The sequence below is a fragment of the Rhipicephalus sanguineus genome, chromosome 8, assembly GCF_013339695.2.
Source record: "Rhipicephalus sanguineus isolate Rsan-2018 chromosome 8, BIME_Rsan_1.4, whole genome shotgun sequence".
In the NCBI taxonomy this organism is placed as follows: Eukaryota; Metazoa; Arthropoda; class Arachnida; order Ixodida; family Ixodidae; genus Rhipicephalus; species Rhipicephalus sanguineus.
Genome location: NC_051183.1, coordinates 36,781,214 through 36,802,869, shown reverse-complemented (window position 1 = coordinate 36,802,869; position 21,656 = coordinate 36,781,214). Strand labels below are relative to the sequence as shown.

Here is a 21,656-nt window from a genome sequence, read left to right as displayed (position 1 = left end):
GCTTGCGATTCATCGTGTCGCATCGACTAATTTGTCGTGTGCTCCACAGCGCAAGTGCGATCGGAGCGACTACGTGCCAGCATGTCAGGGAACCGCTGCGTAGTGTGGACCTGTTCGTCGAGGCGCAGAAAAAGCAGAACGTGTGGCGTTTCATTACACGTACGGTACACGCCAACACGACCACAAGCTATCAAAGTGGGGTAGCCTATAGATAAATAAAATCGCTAACAAGAAACACGCATGTAGCGGTTAATAGTGAATGTTAGTTCGTCCGTGGACTTCCTTGCGCTAGCGTAATACCGGGTTACTGCAGCCGTAACCGTGAGAGGCCGGATAGGTGGGGCCATCTGGCGGCGCAAAGAAGAACCTGGCAAGCACAGAATTGTTATTGTAGAAACATATCATATTCTATTTCTCCGCTGGTGTGCATTCGCTATGCCGATATTCCATAGACCCCTTTGCGTATACCGGAATGCCGTGCATGCTAAAATTCTCTGATATAGCTAATTGAGACACACCAGCGAGTATGGCCCAAGCGTGCGTCCCCAGGCACCTCCTCGTTGCTGCTTGGAACAGCATCCATTTCTGAATCGCTGTTTTGCAAAGGGTTGAAGCGAAAATGATTCGCGACGTCGCATATCACGGTGATTCTAAGTTCCAGAATGTCGTCTTCAACACAAGTCGATACTTTTGACGGCGACGCTGGTGACAGGGCATTACTGAACGTGCGCACCTAGCAGACGAAATGTCAGCTGAGCAGCTGATCCTCACGTCACTCCTTTCTGTGGACAAGTGGTAAACTGGGGCACGGTCTGGAGTTGACCGCGAGGGAGCGCTGCCAGCGCTAAGAAATGGCGGGCTTGCAGGCCGTTTTGAATCGTGCTAGATACCGGTGATATAAATCAATAAAACAGATAGCTATTCGTCCCTCAGTTGCATTTTCGGTCGCAAATTGCTACTAGGGGGTAGATAACTACTCGTGGATGCAAAACTCTTGACATGCGTAAATTTGACGTCAGTGCTCCTTTAAGTTAACATGTACAGTGCAGTTCGACCAAATTCAGTCTCTAACTGATGGGCAATTATAGTTTTCTCGGACCTAGTGGTCTCTGAACTTTAGATGTCTGTTTCACGAATGTTTGGCAATAAATACACCCTTTGAACACCTCACGCGAGCACTTTAGTCTGTGTGTCCTAGTCAAAGGTGGGCAGACTTAGTGAAGTACCCACTACACATCCGTAAGGTAATATGCACACCTACATTGCCGCATACTTCCTTGATGATGGTGGAAGAAACGACACGGGACAACACAAGCGCGGACTATCAACTGTTTATTTTTACAGAATCATGACAAAATATATACACAAAAAGAAAGGGGCGGAGACAACATAACAAAAAATTAAACACTCACACATGTGTAATATACACATCAAGAGAGGAGCTATCCTCAATCCGGCGCCCACGTGTCTCGTGGTCTATCTGCTTCCTTGCCCTGAAGGAATGACACTTCCGCTTCTGTTAGTGATAGTGAAGGAGTGCTAGATTCCTGTGTTGTACCCCTGTCACATGGCCACCACCGAACTCGGTTTATCTCCGTTCCGCAGTGAACTCCTTAATGGAGCTTAACCAGAATGGAGTTGTGGCCGTGCTACAAGGCTCGGTGCAATCTTTTGATGGTTGCCGCATGGGGCAGAAACTGCGCTCGTCGAAACGACCAATTTTTCGCCTGTGTAGTTGCCTTTAAAGCAACAAAAACGTGCTTTTGTGTGTTTATGAAGTGCTCGGAATCACCATTGCTGTCACAGTGCTTGTGCGTGCGCCTCACACGTGCAGAAACAAATATGGCGCGATGCTTCACAGCGGCGGCTTGGCGAGGCATTGGTGTGGAGAGTACAAGCGCTGATGTCCGAAAAAATACAACTAAAACTTACACTACGGCGCGTGAAATGCTGCGCAAAAAAAGAGCAAAATTATAACTGAGCTCATTAGGACGACTTTGATAGTGCGGTTTTGAGCGTAGCAGTAGCTGGCTGGGAACGAGAGTACTGCATCGAGCCGAAATGGTCATTACCGAACTCCCTCCACCAAAAGCTCCATTTAACTTCCTCAGCGAAATGGTGACCATGTGACATGAACCCCATCTCCCTCGAGGAAAAGACGAGGGAGTTAAACGGAGTTCACGGGTGCCCGTGTGACAGGGGTATTAGCGCTCTTTCACTATCACCAACAGAAGCGGAAGTGTCATTTCTTTGTGTATATATATTTTGTCATGATTCTGTAAAATAAACAGTTGATAGTCTGCGCTTGTGTTGTCCCGTGCCATTCCTTCTATGTAGCTTTCGTCTATTATCAGCTCGATAATGCGTACACTATGAACAACCAACTGGCCCTTACCCTGGCTCTTCAAGCTTTACGACACGCACAGTTCACACGGTGCGACACCTGGTGTGATTCTTCGCTTCGGCAGCGCAACGTTGGTTAATGTGTCTCCTTGCCCAACATGACTTTGCCAAAGCAGCTTCAAGCAATGGCTTGGCACTGGTTGAACACTCGACTGTGGCACAGAATGCCTGGGTTATATTGTGGCCCAAACCTCTTTGTTTTGTTTTTTCCCCCTCTCTCAGAGCAGCGTTGAGGGTTTTTTGGGACTGTGGTTCTTGCCTCTCTGCAATGTAGTCTACAAGTTCACCACCAATATGTACATTTAAACCTTGGGTCTTAAAATACATCTGTGGGAAGAATACACCTGTGAGCTTTCAACCGAGAGCTGCATGGCTAGTGCTGCCTGATCTCCAGTAACAAAACCTCTTGGCAAGTGCAGCTCTGCCATTGTCATTTGACTCTTGCCAATACATATGGCACCACATTGTTTCGGTGCGCCCTGGCTGGACCTTGACTCGTATGACAGGCTGGCACCAGTGATTTATACGTTGGGCAAAACTGCAAGGTAAGTACCGTATTTACTTGAATCTAGCCTGCCCGCGATTGTAGGCCGACCCCCGAAATTCGCAAGGCCAGAAAAAAAAAAAACTTAATCACATTGGTACTCGAATCTAAGTCGACCCCCCCCCCATGCACACACTTTCGCACATCGTTTTTCAAAAAAAAAAAAAAAAACATCGGCTTAGATTCGAGCAAATACGGTATGACATTCAAGAGCTTAGGAAAATAATTACATCTGATACAATACTTGCCATTTCTATCTCAAGATACTTCTTACATTCGATACAGCTCCACTGATGGGGCTGTTGCAAGTTTGCTTGCAAACTTCTTTCCCGCCAGAAGGCCTCCTTTATATCTTATTTCCTTCTTTGTGTTCGTGAGGATGCCAGTATAGAAATACATGGAGCACCGATGGCTGAAGCCAGGTTTTGTTATTTAAAGTGCTGAGTGGTACTGCTTGCACCCATCTAAGGGTATTCAGTTATCTGAATGCTAGGTGTTGAAGGAAAAAAAAATGGGGCAAGCATGACTTCATCTGTAGCCTCTGCAAATTGGCTGAAAGCATTTAGCATGTCTTCTCGGGCCATATGCCAGATCAATAATGTGTTCACTCACCCACTCCCTATTCACTTATGATCTCTTCTCAGGATGCTGGTGAAAGAGAAAAAAGTATTGTAGTAACTTCTGCATGAAAACCCATGTTATTGCTTCCGGATATTGCAGTTACTCTCGACTCAAATTTTGGCACATTTAGATACCACATCTCATTTTCCAATGATATCACAGGGTGCCTCGTGGCTTTTGCAGGAGTCGACGTGCTGTGCTTACCAAGCCTGCTCATTCTGCTGATGGCGTTTCCGGGTCCCAAGCAATCAGGCAATGTGCAATCGGATTTCAGAAGTGTTGCATTGTTGCAACAGCTTCCATAGAGAAGCCATTGGTGAACTAAGTGCTAGGCATATTGGTACGTCATTTCCATATTTCAACACCTTGTGCCAGTACGGCACCTGAAATGGTTGTAAAAGTAATGCCGTAGCTTTTTCCCGAATAAAAAAAAACATACGAATGTAGATCATAATTTCAACCGATGATTACGGTGCTGTTCAATGATGTCACATTCATCGCACAAGTGCACAAAAGCACCATATCGTGATGTTGCTATCTGCACTGCCCGACAAGCTTTCTCAGGAATGTTTTAGGGCCCTTAACACTTTCCTGTCCGTGGGAAAATAGGCCAATTTTGGTACTCTAACAATGCCGTCAAAAAGAGGGGTAGCAATGTACTGTGTGAAGGCCACCATGAGGTGACATTTCCGGTATGTCTTTATAAGACATGCGCAGTGATTGGAACCGGCCTTTGACGTCAGCAGGGAGTGAAATGCAAATAGGAACGTTTCTCGTTGTCTGCTTGTGTTTTGAACTTTGAGGACTAATAACTTCACTTTTCGTGCACCAATTCGTATAATTCTTTTTGCGTTCGTCTCGGCATTCATTACTACACACATTTGCAGTGCTAAATAAGGCAGTAGCAAAAGTGACGCAGGGCCCCTTTAAGTACTTAAATTTGCAGCTACGTATTGCTGTTCCAAACAATATCTTTTTACACCACGCAGTGCATAGTATATGAACTTATTAGCTAGAATAGGCGTTGCTTTGCTTGAGACATGTTGAGAACATATTTTTTCCACTTGTACTAAGCAAAAAGCTTTTAGCTAACTAGGATGTTTCTTTTTGTAGTTATAATATGCCAACTAACAACTATATTTAACCCTTTGTGGTCTATAACTCACACCTACGTTATCACTGGTCCGATCTGGAACTTTTTACCCATTTTAGGTGCCACATGAAAACGCACTCGCATATGCTGACGGACAGCAAAATATTTATTTTTTTCTCTGTTCGTTTCTTTTCCAGTCCTTCAGCAATAGTTCGAAACTGAACTACCGCTTACAACAGTAAGCATTTACACACAAGTGCTTAAGCACAAGCACTTGCAACAGTGTCCGGACCACTGTCGGGAGGCGTACTGGCAGCGGACAGGACGATCCGCTCGGTGACGGCAGGTGCTTCCCGAGAGCATACCGCAAAGGGTTAGTAAATTAATTATTAAAAGTTATTACCACTGCCACATATAGTGGCTGCCTTCCTCAATCATGTTTGGCTATTCGTAATATTGGCATAAATATGTGGTTTTTATGTTGTGCTTTAAATGCCACATATTGCTACAGCCTCAGTGACTATGGTCATGCATGTACCTTCAAGATCAGATGCCGTATCAAAAATACAGATTCTTATAGGCCTGCCGAAAGTATTGTGATGTAGAAACCAAAAGAGTATTTGAGATGCCTGTATCTTTGATACTGCCCAGCCATGTGTACCAGGACGTCTACTGTAGCAAGGTTGACAACTGGGCTAGTTGGTATGAATTACCACGAAGTCTAAGCACTCGAAAGGTGTGAAACCAAAGCTGCCGAAGCCTGCCTCCATTCAAACATCACCTCAATTTCTGCTGCACTAACTCTGAGGATTATGACAGTAACCCTGCAACCCTAAGAACCAGTCATTATCTAAAGCACTGTTTCTCAGCCATGAATTTTCGGGGACCCTTCTGGACCGGTGGAATAGATGAGGGACCCTTTGCAGTGAAAGTAAGGTCGGGGGGGGGGGGGAGGGGTCACGACACAGCATGCAGCGTGAAGTACGTGGCTTATTTAAATGGGTCTCCGCGGAACCAAGGCCCATTTGAGAACCACTGACCTAAAGCATGGGAATCCTACACACACTGCACCATTCAGTGCTATCTGAAGACACTCCCAACAGCCCATACATCCAAAAGGGGTTTGGAATGCATGAATTTACTCATGCATATCTTGTCACATCAGTTGTCTGCTGCACTTCTAAGTGTTATGTAACTGAACATAATGAATGGCCTTGTACAAAAGTGTACGAAGGCACACATGCTAGTAACGTTAAAGGAGTTGTACACGAGATACTCATCCCGTGGGCCTTCAAGAAAGCAACAACTTCAGTCGCCTCGTGTAGCCCCCCCGGACCCCATACTAACTTAAATGGAAGTGTGAGACAGACCAAGCGAGCCTTCTCCTATGAGGAGCATACAAAACTGCACTCAGCCTCCCAGTTTAAGCAATGGTTGTCTCAACAATATGGGAATACACAATAGCTTGGAGAAAGATGCGGCAGCTGTACGAATGGCACAATGGGTGCGACTCAGCACCACGGCACAAGGTAGGTTTGTCCTGGAATGATTAGGCTACGTACTGAACCCTTGAGTGCCTCAGCAGTGCAACAGATATGTACTAAACAAAGCCAACTGAGATGGGATCCACATCATGGCCATCCAAAGGCATGCAAAGTCATTCATTTGGTAATACCACATACACTCAAACCTCATTATAACAAAGTTACATCTGCCACGAAAATAACTTCGTTATATCCGAAAATTCGTTATAAACGTTTATTTGTACCACTGTAGCTATGACAAGACTATTACTCATTTACTTCGTTATAACCGATAATTCGTTATATCTGTGTTCGTGTAGTCGGTGAGGCACATCAATACTTCCTTGAATAACTTTTTAGAAAACGTTTAATACTGACACTGCCTCCTCGACGCATACCATGTTTCCATTCATTCACGAAGTAGTAGTAGTAGTCGAGCCAAGCCTTGCGCTGAATGTTTCTCTCTTACGCAATTCGAACAAGCCGTTTCGGTGTGATGTACCTCCATGTGCTTCTGGCCTCCCTCTGCCTAGTTGTTGCATATAACCTATGCAAATTTCAGATGACGTCTCATCAGTGAACCAAGATGCAGAGTAAGGCATCGTGCACCTGAGGCATCGTGCACCTGAAGATGCTGCTACAGACATGATATGATTATAGAAAGCTTAAAAAACGCCAGGCCTGCGCAGAAAGCACAGCACAGTCACAGCGAAAGCTGGAAGAGCGGCATTTCTAGAGCCAGTTATAAATTCTCTCGTGGCTACTAATACAAGTACACTAACAACATACCATCTATGCCACAAATCATAATTTTTGTGAAGTTGGGAAACACCCACCACGATATTATTTCGTCACTCTGCGGAGAAGCGAGGTACCATATGCAAGGCATTATGTGCACTTGGTTGATGCGATGGTTGATGACGATGAAGAATTATGGCTGAACCCTTTGTAATGGGTTGGAAGCTTTAAACGACCCACTAGTTATGTAATTCACATTGTGTGAGGCCCGGTCGTTATTCAACTCTCCCACCACGCTTTATAACATAAGTTAACATGAGAAAGAGAGAGAGAGAGAATTAACTTCATTGAGACCCTGAGGAAATGGATCATGGGAGCCTTATGGGCTTCCTTGGCAACCAAGAGAAGTGCACTTAATAGGAACCCACTATGCGATAAATCGTCAAAATTCTTGTGAAGTAGGGAAGCAGCCACTTTTCCAACCCTGATAGGCCCTGATCAGGGCTGGAAAATTCACTAAATTTCAAGGCGGTGTCACAGCCTTGAAATTCCAACACAAACTAGCCATGACATCACAGATTCTTACTGTATCTGCTGTCATTAGTAATGCAGGCTCTTCTCACATTCTGTATCTGCTGCAGCACGTACACCTTTTTATCAATAATAACGAATTAAATTGTGCTTCAGTGCATTCAGAGGCATGACATGACTTTTTTTGGAAACTTTTATAGATCCAAAATACGGAAAAATTAAGCCTGTGCAAATAATCCAGCACTTTGAATATTCCAACAAATATTACAATATTCAAATACACTTGGACACGAATTTAAAACTTCCGAAACCTCAAATATTCCAAACGAACAAACAGACGTATTTTGCTGTATGTAACCCGCATGAAAAGGTGGTTTCACTGCAGCGAAGGACTGCTATTCTGTGAAATCACCAATTAAAAAAAAATATCGGAACTGCTGCGAAGCCACACTTCAAGGTTAAGTGGACATATTACCTACACCCCGATATATATATATTTTTTTATGGGCTTATACAGGCCAAGTATGGCAAATTTTTAAATGGAGCATACTTTACTGCTTATAATTTACTACTATTTAAGACCTGCTACTATTCATACACACTTCAAAATTATTCGATACTAATTGCCACACACTTCAACTTCACTTCAAGCCAAAAATAGTTTCGCCAGCCTAGAAAAAACACATTACATGATGCCAAACTAATATAGCAGCTTTGCGCTTTCGGTGAGCGCTTTAAAAGCGGGACTTTAACTTCCTCATCTGGTAATGAAGCCATGATAATTAAACTTATGACAACCGAGTTCTCAAAGAATAATCTATTGCGACAAGCTGACTTAGTGTTTCTATTTCGCGTACTTTTAAAAGTACCAAAGGACAGGACAGAATGTATAACGACGCACACTTGGATGCTGAATCATGGACACGAAGCTAAGAGAACTCGTACAAGCAACTGCTGTAAAAAGAAAGCATACCGTCATCCAACAGGCCCAGCATGGTAACAGTAGCCTCCAGCGCAGCACGTCGAACAGCGCCATCAACATCACCTGACAGCTCTACCAGGCAAGGCAGCAGGTATTGCTTTGTCAATCCCAGCCTAGAACCACAACGTAGCATTGAGGAACCCGTGCCTTGTGTTGCTACGTCATTATCATTGGAGTAGATTACGTATACTCTGTACAGTAAGCTCTCCGTAAACGGAAATCTATTAAAAGGAACTGCTTTTAATATGATTGGTTTCGTACTTATATTACACACCCCTGTTCCTGTCTCAGTAATGGTAATCCCGTTAAATGGAACATAATTTCCTGGTCCCTTCAGGTTCCGTTTAACAAGAGTCTACTTTATAACAATGGTCTCTTTCAACAACCTCCAATCACTCCTGTTTTATGTCAGTGTAAATCTGTCCCACGACTTTGGATTTCCAAATTGTGTCACATCCATCAAGCTCTCAGCATCCTTGGACTACACTTCCATGCCCTTGGAAAATATTCTTTTTACTGTAATGCAGTTAAAGGGATACTGAACAAAAATTTGAAAAAGCTACGAAAACACTTACATTCGACTCGGACGACACGACTGTTCCTGTACGCAGCATTTATTTCACGTAATTTCGAGCAGTTGGCCGTATTTTTAGTGGATTGTGAGAGCACGGCGGCTGCATGCCACTGCGCTTGTCGGCGGACGTGACGTTGAGTGCTCCAGCAAGAGGGGGGGCAACCGGCACGCTCTCTCCTGCCCTGCCACTTTCCTTTCTCCACCTCTCCTCTCAAGAACCGAGGGTGGCTGGTGTGGCGCTGAGCATAGCTGAGCCTTGTCCTCTTTTCCCCACATAGGAAACAAAATAGCGCTTATTCCTCAAAAACCGCTACAACTACCGAGCGTGTCGCGAGAGCGCAAAGATGCAAGGTGCGAGAGACAGTGGTTTCACGAGCGGTCATTGCGACTCCGAGTTCGACGGGCCTCCAAAACGGATGCGCCAAATACAACCATATGCATGTGACCGTTCTGCTGTGTCAAGCGACAGCAAGGACGACGAGCCAGACGAGCCGCCGTAGCCCAACGTGGGTCGGCAGCCGGGACCAGCAATTTACACAGTAACTCATAGTCACTATCCTCGAAGTGTTCAGAGCACAAAAAGTCACGCTTTGAAGGCACCCACGTTGGCTGCGATGGGCGCGCAGCGCGAATCCATATCCTTCGAAGCTTCGGCTCTGTTGGAAATGTATGACAGGGCACACCCTAGCGCAGAACAGCGTTGAGGCATTCTGCGTTGTGTCAGGTGCTTCACCGTTCACATTACGTAGCAGCACACAACACAGACGGCAAATTCGTAGACGTGGGCGCAAGCTCCGCTTGAGAAAACAGTCTATTCTAGGGACCGTAATACGGCCGAGAGCGCGGCAATGGCGTCGTTGGCTGCCGGTTGAGAACACGCACGGAGAACACCTTCCCGACCGTGAAAACACGTTTTGGGAGAGACGCGCGGCAGCGGGTGGCGGCTTGCGATGTCGATTGGTAAGCGATTTTGCTGCGAGCACGGTTGGCGAGTCACTATCCGCGGAGTTTCGCATCACTTCCTCTCTAGTTCGCGGCGCGGCCGCTAGACGCGCCAATTCGCGAAAAATGCATTAAATTCATTATTTTCTGCTAGTCTCTGGCTGAAATGAAGATTGTTTCAACAAATTTCAGCACCCAATCTTTCAATTGAGTCATTTATCTCGGCGGCGAAAATTTTGTTCAGTATCCCTTTAAGTATCAGTATGATGAATCAATTCTGTGTCAGATGAAACTTGTTTATGATGTCCATGCTCATTTTATCAACGTGCGATTGTACAGCTTACATGTGTTGTACACATAGAGAGATATATAATAGAACCTCGTTCATACGGTTTTGGAGAAAATTCGATTAAAAAAAAAACGCGATATCCAGGAAAACGTATAATCTGAATTCACTAAAACATTGTGCACTTTTGCTCGATAACAATACTGCGAACAGTGGCAAAAGAAATCGTACGAAACGCGAACGTATCAATGAGGTTATACTATATACCGTATTTCCTTGCATATAACCCGCACCCCCGCTTTTTAAGCACCTTTTTTCTGTTTCTTGGTACGGGTTATATGCGAGAAAACACAGTATTTTCCTTAGTGTTATGAATGCTAATTGTTTTCTCACTGGGATGGCCAACATTGCGACATGCAACTTTTGTGGCTGAGAGGGGACAACTGAACACCTTCTGTGACCCTGCCCATCCTTCAAAACTCAACGACGTGCTTTACACGGCCAGCTGGATGGAAGACTGCTTTTGGAACACAAGATCTTGGGGCCTTAGCCTAAGCATTTGTGCCTACACAAGGCCACAAAGCCATACTGTGCTTCCTGAAGTTGACCAGACTTCATAAACGTTTGTGAACTACCAGTGCGGGTTCGTGTTCTGTGTGCTGACACTAACTGCACGGTCATTTCTTCTTTTTCTTACTTTTGTTCTTTCTTCTCTAGCTTATCTATATTATTCCATATTTTGCCCTCTCCATTTGTAGGCTACCATATTTACAAGATTGTGCACATTGAAAAGTGTTTGCAGCGCAAGCGTGCAAGTGCTGAAGGAAAGGCGACACAGTGAAGAACGGAAGGACAAGAGGGACGCACACGAGCGCTCTTTGCCTTCCGTTCTTCACTGTGTCGCCGTTCCTTCAGCACTTAACGCGCTTGCCCTGCAAACATTTTTAAAAAATGCACTTTAACCAACTAGCCCAAATCAGCGTTCTTCATTACACGATTGTGTCGACTCGAATGCAGGTCGATACCCAAAAAATTGTACATAAAAAAAAAAGCACGAGTGCATGCCATAATGGAAATTTATTTACATCGATTGACAGTTAAAAAATGACGTGCATAGTTCTTATGGGAGCACCGATTGTTCATGGAAGAGCTGCACTTCAAACCAGCAGTGGCACTCCTGGCGGCGAAGATGACTTGGTAATAATTGAAAAAGAAAAAAAAAAAGCTTTATGTTTTCTGCTTCAATACAAGCACGCAATAATTATATGCCACAAGCAGAGCCAAGAAGCGAACATAATGTTTAACCACGCCACAGTGGCCCAGATTCTCGTTTTTCAAGCCGTTAGGTGGCACTAGTCTCATTTCCGACTGTAAGCAGACCCCTAACTTCGGAATTCAGGTTTTGATGAAATAGGTCGATCTACAACCTGGCAAATACAGCAGCCAACCAAGCATGTGCTTGGCGAACCTCCCAGCCTTTCCCCTTTGTTTCTCTCTCTCCTGTATTAAAGGGACACTAATTTTTCTCGTACTAATAAATTACTCTTTCACAATACCGAAATCACCACACTTGCTGCCAGAAGATGCTTGGTAAGCGAGAAAACGCACAAAAAGAAAATGCATGTAGTTATGCCACCTTAAAGTCCCCGCACCAATCCCCATGATGTCATAGATTTTGACGGCGTCTACCTTTCTTCTATTAATTTACAAATACTGCAGGCCCACTCAATACCAACAACAATTTATACAACTGTCGCCAACGTATGTTGCAGAATACATGTTGTTTACAATCAATAAGCAAAAAAAATGTGCTTTGCGATTCGGCACGTAACAGTAACATAACAGTAAGAAAACATGTACATACTACAACAATTCAACACTTACGGCAAATGTATCAATAAGGCTATGCATCAAATGAAAAAGTGAACGCAAGAAGCAACTACCTTCATTGCGACACAGTATAAAAATAATTTTACAGGTCAAAGGAAAGGTTATTTAAAAGCTGGATGAACGATGTTGTTGTGTTATCGTTAACTACTTCCTCTGGTAATTTATTCCATAGTGAAATTGCATGGGGAAAGAGAGAATATTGATGTGTGTTGTTATTACTAAATGGTTGCCTAACTGTTTTATTGTGGTTTGTACGACCAGACCGCATGGTGGGCTCAGTTAAATAACTTTCTCGCGGTATTTTGTAGTGACGGTAATACAGCCGACATAAAAATTTGATGCGAGATACAGTTCTGCAATGAGATAGTTTCTTCAAATTTTGCCCTGTCGCGAAGAGCGGACAGGCTTGAAAAACGCGAATATGTGGTGTATATAAACCTCAAGGATAAATTTTGCATTCTTTCTATTTTCTACTAGGACCTATGTCATTCCTAATCGATAAAAATGAAGTACATTGTCCTCTGAAGGGTCCAACTTAATATGCCAAGTTTCAGGGAAAATCGTCAGGCGAATGTCGCCAAAATATGAAAAATGCACTTTGAAATCCATGACGTCCCGTGCAGAGATTTCGGCATGAAATTTAAAAATGAGACTGACCTTGATTTTCTCCTCTATCATTAAGCCTATGATGGTGTAATTAACGAAGTTATAGAGTTTTCAGAGTAAAATTTATCAATCTAAACCAATTCAACAGTTTCACTTTAGTTCGTATTAAATTTACAGTGCGAAAAACGAGAGACAGAAGAAATACTACACAGGACAAGCACTGTGTAGTATTTCTTCTTCTGTCTCTCGTTTTTCGCGCTGTAAATTTAATATGAACGCTTACCAACTAGCCCGGCTTAGCACTCTTTTGAACCTCACTTTAGTGTCTCTTTAAACTCCATCATGATAGTAAGCAACATGCACTCACCCGACGGACCGAGTAAGAGTGCCCAGCTGACAACACAAGCCAGCCCGAACATCTGGATCAGGATCCTGGCATAGTGATTCAGCCAGTGGCAAGAGCTCCCTCTGTACGCTTGTGAACATAACCACGAGCACGATAAGGTTAAAACTAAACATTCTATTGCCACACAGAGGTGTGCATGAAACCTAACAATGACACCCTAGACAAATTAATGACACAGTAGAAGCAGAATCCTGAGTCATCAGATTAAATTATCAGTATTAACCCAAAAAATTCACGGCAGCAAGACCGCAGTCATGGCCAAACAACAGAATGATGAACGTGAACAGTGCTAAGGTACTGTACTCACAGATAGAAAAGCGACATCGTTTTTTTTTTATCATAAAAACTGAGCAATTACTCACGATAACCGTGTCATGTCGCTGCAAATCTGGGCGCTAAAGGTAACATTAGCTCTGATGTATGTGTTCAAGTCAAAACAACGCCGATATGACGTGAACTGTCGACAGCTGAAACAGAAGTATGTGCATTACATAGCCCTAAATTTTCGAGTTTCAGTTTGTGCGCACGGTAGAACAATGTGCAAATGGAAAACTCTTGCCTTAATTCAAGCTTGTCAAGCTTTACTCTTCCACTGTAAGTTTGATTCACATGCATATACTACTCAATTAAAAGCAGTTTCAGGCAATATGAAATACTGTGATGGCTGGCCTTTACATGCAAGATGAGAGAGCTTGATAGCACTTACGCAGCTGGCTCCAACAGCGCAGCCACTGCACCTAACAGACGGCAGGAGACGAGACGAGACAGGGGTGACTGGGACAGCTGCCCTTTCTGTACTGCCACCGGCAACACCTGCGAACGTATTTAATTGCAGACATAAGGACACCTGCCCATTTGTATTTGACTACTTAGCAAACTATATTAAGCAGTGATCATTCAGCCCCCTGCACACAGCTAACCTGTATACTTTAACATTAATGTATAATGTCCCTTTTGTGTAAAGCCAAAACTGACACACAGATGCGTTACTGCTGTCCCCATATGCCTAAGAAAATCAGTTGCTATGTGGCTAACACGGCCGTGATGCGGCATGCCTGAATGGCAATGCTTTTTTCTAAAAAATTTATGTGTTGTTGAACAATAACTGAGATGTGCATAAATTTACTATTGTTGTTGCTGGACACCAGCATCCATACTCGTCTCATCATCAATCTCAAAACGAAAACACCCCTCCCTCCCACCTCGTCTGTCTTGAAACAAAACCTGAATCCATGCCTGCAGTTAGCAATGCCTGACTTACCTGCTGGGATATTGTGGCCCTTGGTAGAAGTTCAAGAACATCCAGTAGTGTGTCAGCCCAGGCATTGGCCACCACTAATCGGTACGAGAGATTTTAAAAAATGAGGCAGAACAAAATAAATTACATAGAAACAAAGTTGAAGTTGGAACCTATGTGAAGCAAGTCTTTAGTCGAGTAGCATGTAAGCAATCCTGCATAACCAACAGTGATGCAATAATTGTGTTTACTTTCGGTTTACATAGGAGGCAACCTTAAGCAATATTTATCCATCGCAAAGGTTGCAAATTTAACCTCAAGCAGCTCTTATGTTCCTTATAGATATGCCAAGAACAAGCTGCACCTAAATGAAAACGTTAAATCAGGCAGATACGCAGTGAGAGAGGTCTACACAGTGATGTCGCAGGTATGACACTAGCGTGTGTAATGCTTGTCAATGGAAGCACGATAATGACAGGTGTATGCACAAAGATGTTCGACATGTACATTACTAGTATATCTAAGTATTCTGCACTTCTTAAGCCACTGTGGGACATACCGAATGGCAAAACAAAAGAATATCAGGCAAATTAAGAAACTATTCAATGAAGAATGCTGATGTATTATAGAGGTACCTGTGAAGCGACATTATATGTTTAGGTTTTATGAAGGATTTCATTTCTTACTGCACAGAATAGAGGGGTGCTTAGTGGCACTACAGTGTAAGTATGTCTGCAGGTACAGTCAATCACAAACGTTTACGGACCACACGAGCACGTGCTAAACTGTCTGTACGTGCCACCAAACAATGCGCACCCTACAGCCGACAGCAGCGCTCGGCCGGAAATGGGTCTTCTTGTTATTTATTAACTGGCACATCAATCTTCTGCTGCCCCACAACGCATTGTTAGTTTTGTTGTTTTCACGCAAAGCGCTCATCTGCAATATTACTGCCACACTTCTGCTTTGATAGCAGAGTCAAAGCAATCAAAGCATGCCTCGAATGGTGTGCCATTGGGTAGGTATCAATTTTTGAGAATGATTGCGAACGACAACAGTTATGCTGAGGGACTGCCCTCAAGGCAGAAGCACACAGCCACAGCTGCCGAAGAGCCCGTCATGCTGAAAACTGAAAGGTGTAAAATATTTGTGCAGAATGATGAAATAGCGAGGCCATCGATTAACGGAAGGATGCTTCCTGCTCGTAGCATCGCTGTCAGTTGCTGCCGACGTAGTGGAAATGCCACGAAGAAGCTCTTGGCCACGTGCTCCGTAAACTTTTGCGGTTGACTGTACCTACTTGCGTTCAAGGTGCATATTACTTTCATACATGCAAAGAGGAAGGCTTCACTTTATAAGAAGCTGATGTGCAACATACTCACCAGGGTCTCTGCTCTCTACACTGGATAGGATGCTCTGCAGAAGTGACTGTGCGAAGGACTGGGACACCAGTGTGCCGCCATCAAAGAGTTGAGCCAGTGACTTGCCATCCTGCACGTTAAGTTTTGTTCAGCAGTCACATGCGGCCAGTGACACGGTCAGTCCGCCGATGCGAACGACAAGGGCAGGGGTATCATTTAGTGGACTGACTAGAACGGGAAACATGCGAGCTTTATGGAAGTGTTCAGGGAATGGATATAAACAGTGCCATGGTGAGAGGGCTAAAGAACGCGAAGGAGACTGCCTCCACCAGAAAGAATTGGAGAGGCGACTGTGAGTGATGAACTGTCAGTCGGAATACAGCTCTCACTGTGTTGTCTGCGTTACATCTAATGCAACATACCTATATGAATAAATATTTATCTATCCGTCTATGTGTACATGTGCAGCCAATAAACCACTACCGTCACATGCACAGTCATATTATACCTGTTGTTGCCAAAGTGCAAATGACTCTTGCTGAGCACTGCTGCTGCTCTACATCAGATATTCTGTTTTCATGAAGAGCATAATGACATGTAGTTGTGTGACCACAGATATCGGAACACTGGGCCAGTAGCTCTCTATTTGTATGTGTGCGTGGTATCTGGAAGTTGTAAGTTAGCACGTACGCAACCATTTTCTTTTTTCATTGCTTATTTATATTTGCAGTGTTGACTACAAACTTGATTAAACTATAAAGTAAGCAGAGAAAAACCTATTCCGGAGGACTACTGTATTATGGTACTAGGGTAAGGAGACATGCAGTTCAAGCATTACGAGAGATGGCTTTACAACTACTAGGCCGCGAACTCCGGCAGTCATTCATCATTGTGCTCAAACAGAGTGCCACTTTGGCACTTGTGTCTTACTGATGTGCTGTACGAACCAATCAGACAATACGTGTTTCCATGTAGACTCCTCTGACTTTTGGAAGTGCGCAGCATGAACTCATTCGTACATGTACACATAAACAAAGGCATACACAGTTGGCCGTATAATGCACTCGTACCTGCGGTGCTGGCTGCAACGTCGTCTGAGTGTCATGCTCGTCGGGGGATCTGTCAAACGGACAAAAAATACCTTGATAATGACTCAACTGATCAAAATGCATGCATGCACACATTGCACTGTAGCTGTATAGCACCTACTCGGGCACTAAAACATTCTTGATACATTAGATAAATATGTGTGAGCTACTGTTCAAACATGCGGATAGTGAGAACCGGAAATGGTTCACTAATGGAAAATACCACAGATTATGCAAGGCAGAGCCAATATTACAGTCATGAAAGGCAATAATAGACTTTTCTTTCTTTCAAACTGGCACTGTTGGGAGATGTTAAGAGAACACGCCAGGATCAGATGCAAGGCATTACAGATCTTTTCACATACACTCTGAGATGCGCATTTAAAAGTTGGTTCGACTATGCCTTACATTCATAACAGTTTGTGCACAGTATAATTATCTGGGTTTTAATTATTCCATTGGCGTTTTGCAGCAAGAACCCGGAAAACAAGCCCGACAAATCACTCCATCAACCATGCTTGCACTTGCTACAATCCGGGTTGTAGCCACAAATGCCTCTCAGTCGACGCTTCATGATCCTCGAGAAAACATGGAAACTATGATTGACTCATTCGCACATGCTGCGGAAAGGAGTCAATCGCACTCGATAAATTCGACCCGAAACGAGCCTAATCGCGATCAAAGTGCGTCGGGTGACACTGGCGCAACTTCTACTGGTGCCACAAGGTACATACTCTTTCGATCGCGATCGAGTCCGTTCACGATCGCCTAGCTGGCCCGTGATTGGCCACCTACGCTAGCACTAATGAGCCAATCGGGATCGAAAGTGACCGCGTGACACCTGCATTAAGTGAGTGTCACACGGTGAACTTTCGATCACGATCGAGTTTCTTGACTGTGATTGGCTTATATGCGCATGATGCGGAAGGGGGCCAATCACGGTCGAGAAGTTGGATACAAAACAGGCTTAATCACCATGATGATCACATTGTTGGACTGTGATTGGCCAGCTACCCTGCGCCGCTTGCACCAACGAGCCAATCGCGATCGAAAACGATCGCATGACACAGGCGTCACATTGGTGCCACACGTGCACTTTCGATCGAGTTTTTGGTACTGATTGGCTTCTTTGCGCATGATACGGAAAGGAGCCAATCTCGGTCAAGAAATTAGATACGAAATGGGCTTCAGGGCCAACAAGATCACAGTGTTGTACCGTGATTGGCTAGCTACCCTGCGCAGCTTGCATCAATGAGCCAATCGCGATCGAATGTGACCGCGTGACACCGGCGGGTGTCACACGGCGCACTTACAATCGCGATCGAGTTTTTTCATCGCGACTGGCATGCGCATGAGACGCGGAGCTCAGCCAATCGCGGTCCATAAACCCGATCCCGATCACTGCAACGAACAATTAATCGATGCACGATTGCCAACAAAATTTGCCGCGTTTGCGTAGTACAGCGCTAGTGTAGCAAATTCACTCATCAAAACTCTCTAGGAGGAGGACATACCCACGACCGTCCTCAGCCGGCGTCAAAGGCGGCGACGAGCAAGCCATCTCGCGCGGCTGATCCGACGCATTCGCTGGCACCATGGCCCAAATTAGCGCTCCCGGGGTCACTCATAGAGCGGCGGCCCCAGCCTTCTCAGCGACAAAGAGTCGCTCGTCCCGCGTCAGCTGTTGGAGTTGTCAAGCGCGTCCCAAGTTGACGTTGCGAAAGATGCGGGCAGCCGCAAAGCAGTCGGCGCGCTACGCGAAGTAGTAGTAGGCATTTTTCCTCGTGTTGGGAGCTCCGTCGTTAGCGCTACTCAAGTATGCACAGGTACGGGCGATTGGTGACGTTCTTTCATCCTTCTTTCTCTGTATCCTGTAGTGCTATAAGCGGAAGGAACTTCTCAAGGACGAATGCGGCTGCGAGTCGTGATCCGTCTGCGCCCGCAACAGCAAAACGAAAACATCTGGCGAGCGCCGAAACACGTGCAAAAACAAGCAATAAGATGACGATGATGATAATACCGTGTACGGATCTCTGGTCTTTAAAGATGACGTCAATGACGTGTTTCTAGCTTTTAAAGCACGAAACAAGATCTTATGTTGCTGGGGAACTTTCTTCCACTTTCACATTGAAAACATGATGCGTCAAACGCAATGGCTATCAAGTACAGCTAGATTTTATTAGGTCAGTTTCGGTTTCGCTGCACTCAATCTGCGAAAGCATCGCCTTCAAGATTAGCGCCGCTTAGAAACTGGTCGTTCGACCAGGTCAGTTGCAGCCGCTAGTATCGGGACACCATTTCTGTAGCGCTTAACTACGTGAAAGAAGCAGTCATAAATGAAGCAGGAAGAAAGTCTTCGGCGCGGAACTGCGCCGTAGACTTTATGCGCGCATGTGGCGTCCGTACAATACTTCCCACCCGGTAGACTTTTAAAATTCATCTATGGCGGTATGATCATTCCAGAACCTTGGTTCTTTCTTCTTCAAGGTGCTCTTCACAGTCATGCAAGCGGCTGCCGCGGCCGGGGTACGATTCTAAACATTGTCGAGTTACCGCAGAAGAAAGAAACAGCGAATTACATGGTAGTTCATGCGTCAGCCGAGCCAGCAAGAGCGCAAAAAGCTAATGAATGACTCTGACCGAGTCGAAGTTACGTTGGGCCGAGCGTGGTACATCCTTGTCCTAGTTATCCTAGAAGTTCTCAGAGGGCTGCTGAGGCTTCGGCGATTGGCTACAATTGCCACCGCTGCAGAATTTTACAGAGCAAGATCGGTCATTTCTATGCAATGTACCAGAATTTTTGCAATATGATACCAACAAATGCGAAAGGAACGTCAACATTGGTTGGACGCTTAACATGGCTCGTCCAGAATTTGATATGTTATCTTCGCCATCGTTTGTGACAGGAGACGTTGTAGAAAAAGAATAGTAAACTGAAAATTCAAGAACCCGCATGCTGCCCAGGCGATCACACACGAGAGCTGATAATGATGACGATGATGATGATGGCATTTATGAATGGCTCACAGCCACTCTGGGGGATTGGCCAAGAAACGAATAATTTATAGATAAAATTGATCACATATGAATTTTATGACTAAGAACTTGTAGGATAGTTAGAATAAATTAATAATGCTAATTTAAAAATCCCAAATCAAGACCGCCCTGATTCAATAAGAATATTTGTACAGCGCAACAGACATCTCGGTGACAATGACCTAATGAGGAGGCTCCCAAGGGTGGAATATTACAAGCAATGAAATCCAATTTATTTCGATTAAACACCGCTTTGAGAATGTGTTTCCTCAGTAAATTGAAGCGATTACATGATAAAAAATAATGTTCGGCTGTTTCGTCCTTGCTGCGAAACGAGCAAAGAGGGGAAGGAGCCAGACCAGCTCTATGCATATAAAAGTTTAGGTCTGGAACGCGACAGCTAATTTTGTAAAAATAACTTCCTCTTTTCTTGTACGTTGAACAGAAATTCCTACGCCAAGGGAACAAGAGGTGTTATTCGTTTAGATGAGTGATTAATGTTTTACCAGAGTCTTGAATTATGGAATGCCTTCTAAATCTGTCACGAATTATGAGCGCTGATGTAGGAATAATTGAGAGTATAGGACCACTGAGAGCGGCTTTCGCCAGAGTGTCCGCCATTTCATTCATTTTTTATCACTTTGTGGCCCGGTACCTAGATTAATCTGATTAAAGTTACGTGGGTGGGAACACGAAAATGAAAAGTACGTGATAATTCAGATCACTATTTGCAGCCATGCAGTGCTGAAAACAAAGATAAAGAATGGCAACACTTGAGACGTCACTGTAAAGTCGTCTTCTTCGATAGCTCACTGGCACAGCTAAAACAGCGCTTCCCGAGTGAGAGCGCTAGCGATTTGCTAACAGAGGCGATACTGTTGGGGAAACGTGCGTGCTATGCCAATGAGCGCTGTCTAAACGACGCTTTAGCGACGGCTACTAATCCAATAACATGAACCAATTTTGCTTTTGCGACCTCTGCGCACAGATCATGCGTTCCTTGTTTTGGACAGCGCCTGTTCGCGCCCCACATGCGTTTAAATTTCCATGTGTACGGCTGAAAAAAAAATGTGGATGCCACGACTGCCTAAAAATTGCGCCAGACCTCACCTATCGAGCGCAATTTACAGAGCGCTATTGACAAATAAATAATAGCTGGGGTTTTACGTCCTAAAACCATGATATGACTATGAGAGGCGCCGTAGTGAAGGGCCCCGGAAATACCTGATATGAGGACACCTAAAAAAAATAATGGCATATTGAATTGTGATTACTCTTTACATTCCTGCATGATCTCCTCAAGTAACGGCAAAATCCTTGAGAAGTATAGCATAGATGGCACTAAGTGTCCGTGTTACGTTTTAATTGTGCTACCCTCGCGATATGTCAGGAGAGCGGCCGTCGTCAGGAGACATCTCAGAAGCAGTTGTAATAAAAAAAAAATTGTGTCCGGCAGACAATAAAGTTCGTTGTCTGTCTGTCTATCCGGCAGACGCGCTGTTTTTGCCAGATATATTAAGTTAGGTTCAGGATGTTTAGTCTTAATATAAGGACACAAACATGCCTCCGGCTGTTTACGATGAAGATCTAGTGGCGGAAAAACACACTGAGTGCAGTTGTCCCCATTTGAGGACGCTATGCGGCAGGCGTTCCGTTGTGCAGTGGCTGTGCACGAAGTCTTCGAGGCATTTGTTTTAGAAGCAAGTTTCGAAAAGCATTTTAGATGCTAAACTGAAGCCCCTGAAATAAATGAAGTGTGAAGGACAAGGAAGCATTTCCGTACGCACTTCGAGTG

The 21,656-nt window shown here is 44.5% G+C and overlaps 1 protein-coding gene across 1 annotated transcript in view; it reads right to left on the bottom strand.

Annotated features, from left to right (window-relative positions):
* Nucleotides 1-18,780, bottom strand: part of LOC119401726 (serine/threonine-protein phosphatase 4 regulatory subunit 4-like) — a 92,550-nt gene extending 73,770 nt beyond the window's left edge. The window contains exons 1-7 of the mRNA XM_049418117.1: nucleotides 18,340-18,780; nucleotides 16,808-16,856; nucleotides 15,759-15,867; nucleotides 14,401-14,474; nucleotides 13,846-13,952; nucleotides 13,101-13,208; nucleotides 8,427-8,548 (exon numbers count right to left, since the gene is read on the bottom strand). Coding sequence (XP_049274074.1) covers nucleotides 8,427-8,548; nucleotides 13,101-13,208; nucleotides 13,846-13,952; nucleotides 14,401-14,474; nucleotides 15,759-15,867; nucleotides 16,808-16,856; nucleotides 18,340-18,422 — 652 coding nt within the window. The 5' untranslated portion in view covers nucleotides 18,423-18,780. The remainder of the gene's footprint in view (nucleotides 1-8,426; nucleotides 8,549-13,100; nucleotides 13,209-13,845; nucleotides 13,953-14,400; nucleotides 14,475-15,758; nucleotides 15,868-16,807; nucleotides 16,857-18,339) is intronic.
* Nucleotides 18,781-21,656: the final 2,876 nt, after the last annotated feature.